The sequence below is a fragment of the Nicotiana sylvestris genome, chromosome 7 (genome assembly GCF_000393655.2).
Source record: "Nicotiana sylvestris chromosome 7, ASM39365v2, whole genome shotgun sequence".
NCBI classification, from domain to species: Eukaryota; Viridiplantae; Streptophyta; class Magnoliopsida; order Solanales; family Solanaceae; genus Nicotiana; species Nicotiana sylvestris.
The window spans coordinates 36,818,154-36,825,619 of NC_091063.1; the positions used below are offsets into that span (position 1 = coordinate 36,818,154).

At 36.0% G+C, this 7,466-nt stretch overlaps 1 protein-coding gene across 2 annotated transcripts; it reads right to left on the bottom strand.

Annotated features, from left to right (window-relative positions):
• Window positions 1-873: 873 nt before the first annotated feature.
• LOC104242663 (protein ULTRAPETALA 1-like) lies at window positions 874-4,992 on the bottom strand. 2 transcript variants are annotated; one of them, XM_009797729.2, is made up of 4 exons: window positions 4,770-4,992; window positions 4,261-4,493; window positions 2,852-3,173; window positions 874-1,186 (listed from the first exon to the last, which is right to left on the bottom strand). In XM_009797729.2, exons 2-4 carry the CDS (start codon window positions 4,466-4,468, stop codon window positions 1,012-1,014), a joined length of 705 nt encoding a protein of 234 aa, XP_009796031.1. In that variant the 5' UTR covers window positions 4,469-4,493; window positions 4,770-4,992; the 3' UTR covers window positions 874-1,011. The 2 variants fall into 2 exon arrangements, with proteins under 2 accessions (XP_009796031.1, XP_009796032.1); XM_009797730.2 differs by having other exon boundaries at window positions 4,581-4,868.
• Window positions 4,993-7,466: the final 2,474 nt, after the last annotated feature.

Genomic DNA, 7,466 nt, shown 5'->3' on the forward strand with positions numbered 1-7,466 from the left:
TGGGAGGCATCTTTTTGGAAATACTTTTATGACTTTTAGCAAAGATAAGATGTTTATTTTTTGTTTAATCAGCAGACACAATATTCTATTACTCTATTAATCTAATGCTCTATGCTCTAACTAGTTTTGGAGTCGTCAAAATAAAATAAGCAGAAAGAACACTTTGTTGATTTGCATTGTCCCATTTGCTGTCAAAAAATGAAGAATCCAGTTAACGAACCTCACATATGTAACACCAGCTTCAGTAAGGCGATTTCCCAATTTAGAGATATTCTCTTACCTACTGCGTTTGATACGAGGGAAAGAGTTTTCTGGAATTTTTTATTTTTATTTTTATAAATGACTTCTCTTCTTAAAAATAAGTTCCTAAGAATTGTTTTGATAAAATGACACTGTATAGCCGCTCTTAAAATAACCGAAAAAAATATTTTTGTATGTTATATACAAAAATTATACAAATTTTATACACTTTCGGCTACCGAGTATAAACAATTCTGGCGCGAGCTAAAAATGATAATACCCCTTGTTTTCCAACATTTAGTTAGATTGTAAAATATATTCATTAATGTCTAATGATAATTTTAACAAATCGACTAGTGTTCTAATGAAAATTTGGATGTAAAAATTGATAGTTAATGTCTAAAGTGAGGTCATTAGAAAATATTTTTTAGCAATCAAAGACAAGAAAAAATAACTTATTTTTAGAGCAAGTAACTTTTGTACCTTACCAAAACTTACTTACTCTCTAGAATAGCATGAAATGCAGCTGCTTTTTAAATCAAATCATATTCCTATTAATACCCGAGAATTCCCAAAATTAATTGATACTCCATCTACTAAGCAGAGTAATACTATATGGCACCAACGAACATATATATAAAGAGAAAGCCTTTGATTGTAAATGGAGCAGGGAAAATTTGGGTTTATAATTAGTTATGTCAGCAAAAACATGCTGTGAACATTTGCAAGGGTTGGAATAATGGGGAAAACATAAGAGAAGATATAGAATAATCAGGCTTTTGCATTACTTGTGAAATCACTGCAAGTCTGGCAAGTGCAGTCCGAAAAACGGCATACTTGGCACCCAAAACAAACACAGGAGGTGCAACCTTTACATGATGGAGAACGAGAACATCCTCTGTACACCCTACGGCTTGCTCGTTCTTCTTCGTCATCACATGAAACTCTGCAACACAGAAAAAGCCAGCATTCAAATGAGTCAATAAATTAAAATCATTGACCAATAAGACATTTTGATATTTTGGAAGAACAATATTATCACTTCCTACCTTTTGGTAACAGAAGCAAAGGAAATGATAAAATTAAGTTGCCAATCTACAAGCACATTTTGGTAACAGAAAAATTGAATGCACATCATAAAAGCTTCCTACCACCTAATAAGATATGCATCAGCAAACTCTTCTACATCACTTGGCATTCAACCAACTAATAAGATGAGGCATGCATCAAATACACTCTTCTATATTCACTTGGAACCACAGTATTTCAGATCCAACAGAGTGGAGGAGGGCTCATCGATGCAAACCTTACAATGACATCAACAACAGATTCATTAATGCCTCATATTCTGACTCAATTCTTGGATGGCATTATAAGATTCCAATTCCCACAAGAAACAGTTATTTCTCTCAAGAATAAGTCGCTTGACTTCCAAAATCTAACAAAACAAAGAGCCCTCTAAACTAGACAAGCAGGTTCTGACCATAAGCAAAGACCCCATAGGCGTATGATTAGGAGAAAATAATGGAAATCTTTGAGAGATGCTACTTCTGTAAAAGAAATTGACACTTATTTTAAAGCAGTAATATCTGTGATTCAAATAGGAAAGACGTTCCGATGTATGTATGATATCATACACCTATACATTCTTGGAAGACTTTAGCTAATTCAAGCAGGTTCTTCTCCCTAAATAAAGTTGTTTCGCCTCTCCCTCACGATACTTGTATGCTATTGATCCAGGAATACTTAGGGCTTAGAGGGTGAAAAAGGTCTTCACTTCAAATATATATTTTTATATGCAAATACAAAATGCTATATTGGACTGAGTAATCCCAAACTTCCAAAACAAAATTAGAAGAGCTGCAGTCCAATTATTTTAGCTTGAAATCAATTGAGCTTCTTGCCAATTGGAGGCACTCAATTAGAACAATAAAACTTAAAGCAAGCTACTTTGTCTTACACCTAAAAACAGTCAGATAGCTAAAGTACTGCGCTAATGATGGTTTGCAAGGATTAAGATCAAAAATTTCTTTAAATCCTCCTCAACATGCAAAATGCCAATGTCCAGGACCTATAGGACGAGACGATTGCTTAAAAACAAGACTTCCGGGTAAGGGTGCCTGCCCTTCCCTTCTGTTTGACATAAAAGGTTATCAAGTGCACATTCGACCTTAGATCTTTCATAACTTTCCTCCTATTGCCAACATTCTTTTCTTTCTTTCTTTATTTTTTTTGGAGGGGGAGGGGGTAGAACTAGAGTGGATATGATACAGTAATAAAGGCATACTTCCTGGTATATCATGAAGCTGGACCAAAAGGAATCATCAAGTAAATGAAATAGGAATGAAAATCAGATACAGATCTCACAAAAAAAGGGTAAGAACCCGCAGGATTAGCTAAAGACTTCCAAGACAAACAAACCGCAATTATTTTCCCATTCCATGACTTCTGCAACCATTCATAGTGTAACTTTGAGCTAAAGATTTTGTCTCTTAAGGAGAAATCAACCCGCAGCATGAATGTATAAGAGGGTGGTAAGTCTAGAAAAGGAGGAATAAAAGAATCCAATCAACTAGTATTAAATAAACAAACTTGAATTAGATGAACATACTTGTCATAAGGAATATCAGAGCACTTCCAATGCATATTCGCCAAAGCATCATGGTAAATTCGGCATTCTTCCTTTGAGCGGAGACGGAACCTGCGCTCTTTCTTACACTCAGTGCATCTTAAAAACTCATCGCGATGCACTTTTCCATTTTGAGATCTATGTGACCCATTAGCATGCTTTGAAGACTTGTTATAATATTTGAGCAGTGGAGTCTTTACCACAGGAACTTTCTCACCATTGAGAATGATCCATATATTATTCTTCCATTTCCTTGCAGTTTCTCTTCCAGAATGCTTCTCAAATGCAGCTGGAGTCAGCTTGTCTGATCACAAAACATCAACTCTTAATAGAAGCACAGTGCACAACAAGACTATCAAATAACATAAACGAACAGAATAAGTGGATAATTATCTTTTTCATCAATTAAAAAGAGAGGATATATTTATACAATTCCACATAACACATTCAGTTCTCCACTCATTTTTAGCCAGAGATGGACAAAATCAGAAAACAAAACTAGCAATTGGAGATGAGAAAGCAAATGATGTAGGAGGCAAACTCAAATTTTATGCACACATGAAAAACAAATTAGAATCTGGGTAAAGAAAGTGAACGTGTTATAGAATGCACTTTCCTGTCTAGCACTAGCACATACAAGAAGTATAACAACAGCTAAGAAGCTGACTATCCAGATTCCAGATAGAGAAAGAGCCTCTTGTTAAGTACACAAGTACCAGCGTAGGACTTAAAAATGTACTTTATCAAATCATTCTTGTATTGTGGAATTTTACTTATCAAGTACATAAATGATTCTTTGTGGCTTATGATTGTAATAAAGAAAAGAGGAAACCAAGAAGATACATAGTGAATGATAAAAAGGAGAGATATATCCTCTGACAACTATGCACATATTACAGCCATGTATTCAACCAAAACATTGCACTATTCCCTGGATAAGCTCCCATGAACATACATTATACATTAAGATTTGATTGTATTAAAAAGTTTCCATGACAAAGTTTTCGACATGGTGGAACCAGTGAGTTATTCAACCAGAAAGAACAGGCTTTGAAGAGTGTTGGTTTAGCAAAAGTTCGCCTCTATAAGTAGAACTCTGCATCAAAGGTCAGACCTTTAGCAACTAAACCATTAATAGAACATTATCACATAGTATAAAGCAGGCAATGCAGGCTAGTATCTCTAGCTTTGTTAATATGCTTATCAGTCATACCTTAGTACTATATCAGAAAGAAGTTGTTCTCTCTGAGGCAAATTAACATACAGATAAAATCTTATATAGAAAGCACAATGGCTCAAAACCTTAAACGCATAAACAACATCTTATCGTAAAGCGCAACACAGAGTCCACGCACACACACACACTCGCATAACATGCAATTAAGGCAAACCTTCTTGGCAGCCAGGGGTGCATTCACAGGAGATTGCAAGTTCACCAGAAGAGAAAACCCTAAGCCTAGCAACAGCATCACCATAGCGGTGGCTGGTGCACCCACACATCACCTCCACGTAATCATCCCCTCTCTTTACTCCGCTTATCTCTCGCAACTCTTCTTCCGTGAACAACGTGACGCCGTTACTCTCTCCACCATTCTCCATTGATCGATGCGCCTAGTTGTGTTCTCTGTTATCGCAAACCATAAACAAAACAAAAAAGAGGTTTTTAGAAACGCACCCAGAAAGCGTTTCGCATAAAAATCGCAACTTTTACCTATAAGAAACCAAAAGAGAATCGAATACAACAAATGGGTATATCACATCACCCACTTGCCATATATATGCGTATGCTTCTCTTTCTCTATCGCTCTCTGTGTGTGTGCGTGTGTGTCGATGCAAGATAGATATAAAGATTTTTAAGACTGCAAATGCATTTGCAGAGAGAGAGAGAGAGAAGAAGAACCCAGAAGGAGGAGAGGGGGTTATCAGATGAGAGAAATGGCCTGAGCGAGCACAGCACGCATCTCCAAGGAGTCAGTCCAAGAGATCTGGTTGGAAAAGCGTTGAAAAGGAGGAACTTTAGGGCTTTTTATAGAGAGAATACTGGTTTACGAGGAGGGGGTGGGGGGGGGGGTTTGGAATTAAGGGGGTGGGTGGGAGCCCTTAAGAGAGAGACAACGAGTCCTCTAATAAGATGAGGCTTTTGTGGGGGTTATGGTTTTTGTTTGGTTTAGACAAATGTCGTGATTGAATTTGAGAGTACAGACTTATCATATAAGTACTGCTAATTTCATAATTTGGCCTTACAAATACATCAGTATACAGTTTCTGCATATTTTATAACATAGTATAGGATAGCGAGTTATCATATTTATTTTGAAAAGTGAGAGAGATGGTGTTTTTGGGGAAGAAGATTGAAACTTCACATGGGAAGAGGACGAGGTTTTTGAAAAGTGTACTTGTCCAATATTTTAACCTCTGCTTAGCAGTTTAGGCACTGTTCTCATGGAGGCTTTTAGCTTTTACTGATTTAACAGTGAAGCCAACGCCATCACTTCTATTCAATGTAGGACGAGGACCCCACTTTAGCTAAAGATGGATTTAAGACAACTTCTATCTACTTTATTATTTCTATAACATAGATTTAAGGCGACTTTTGTGAATTTAATCGGCGGACTTCTTTGGATCATATTTATTCTCAATGTATTGAATTTAAATTCTGGATTCGTCTTTATTTTGCCTTTCTCGGAGTCATGATTTGGATGAAAAATCTTATGACAAAACCTAGGGGAGAAAACAAAAGAGTATGATGATGGTGGAGAAATGGGGGAATAGCATGGGATGCAATGGGAGGTGGTGCCCGCTTCAATATACAACAATAACATATATTTGTCTGGGAGGGTAGTGAATACGCACATCTTACACCATCTCAAAAAGATAGAAATATTATTTCCGATAAAATTTCGGCTAAAAAAGTATCTCTCAACAGGTTCGAAAAAGAAAAACAGTAGACCTTGCGTCTTCATTTTATTTCTAATCAAAGCTTTAATTATTGTTGGTGTGCATGCTGAGCCTCGTAATAGTATAGCGACTCGTAGGTCTGTTTTTGGAACCATCATTGGCGACGAAAATTCAAGAGTTTGTATGCCTTATACACCAGACTCCTATTTGGATTTAGTTTTGTTTTTTAAGGGAAAAAGATTCTTTCACGACTCTTGCTTTAATATTTGAAGATAACTCATAAACACCATTTTTTTTTGCAAATTCACAATCCACCAAATTAACTTATATATAGAGGCACAATGTAAAACTCTTAGCTTGACTCTAACGCAAAGTATATCTACTTCTAGTCCTAATTCAAGTGTACTAAAATACATAGTTTCCTTTACGTAATGAAGTTCCCATAAAGTGAATAGGAAAAAAATGATAGAAAATGTTAAACACAAATGAGAGATAGAGTCTGCCATTTGTTTTTAAGAAGAATTAACTCAAATAGCAGCTTACCGAATTTCTTAAACTAAAAATAGCTGGTAGATATATAATATATATAAAATTCATGTTTAACGTGTGTATAATCTATATATACCGAATAGAAAAAGTAAACATCGAAGCTGACCGGCTATTTTAATCCTTCCATATGTGATGAGGGATAAAAATGAGACACGGGAAAAGTTCATAATTGCATAGCAAAAGGTCCTCAAATGGCCATGTGACTCTGTTTTCCCTTTTCCAACGGAAATAAGCCGACTATTATTTCCATAGGCAATGTGGTTAGCTATTTGCTAGCCATTACTGTATATAAGAGTGGAGTAGTATATATATGGACAGCTGCTGCTAAATGCTAATAATAAAAGTAGGCAAGTAGGTGGAGTGTATATATCAGCATTTCACCTTAAAGTGCTCTTGCGTATTGATGCCCTTTTTTAGGATGGTGCTAAAGCTATCTCATTTTAGCATTTCACATTCTTGTATTTATTTGCTCTTCACTTTTTCTCCTTCTCTTTCACTAATTAAAGAAACTATATTTTCCTCCTTGCTTTAGGAGCACCCGCAAAGAGAACATCCCCTTTTTACACAATGGCCAATCTAAAATTTGGTAAAATTCTTAACTCACTCTTCAATTCATGATCACAAAGCTTAAATTCTGAGTACATCATTAGTTATACGTTATTGTCACACTTTTCTATAACAATCATCATTTATAATAATATTTCACTATAACGGTCAAGTTTTCTTTGAAATTGACTTTTCACATTATGTTATATTATATGTTATGTATAACATCATTTCTCTATAGTAGTCATAATTTTTTCGGACAAAGGGTGTTGTTATAGGTTATCCCAAGTAGAGGAAAGTACCTTGGGTCGATCATCCAGAGGGAAGAGAGATCGACGAGGATGTAACACACCGTATTGGGGTAGGATGGATAAAGTGAAGGTTAGCATCTAGAGTCCTATGTGACAAGAGAGTGCCACCGATATGCAAAGGTAAGTTCTATAAAGCGGTGGTTAGACCGGCCATGATGTATGTGGCTGAGTATTGGCCTGTTAAGAACTCACATATCCAGAAGATGAAAGTAGCAGAAATGAGGATGTTGAGGTAGATGTGCGGGCACACTAGGATGGATAAGATTAGGAATGATGATATTCGGTAGAATGTG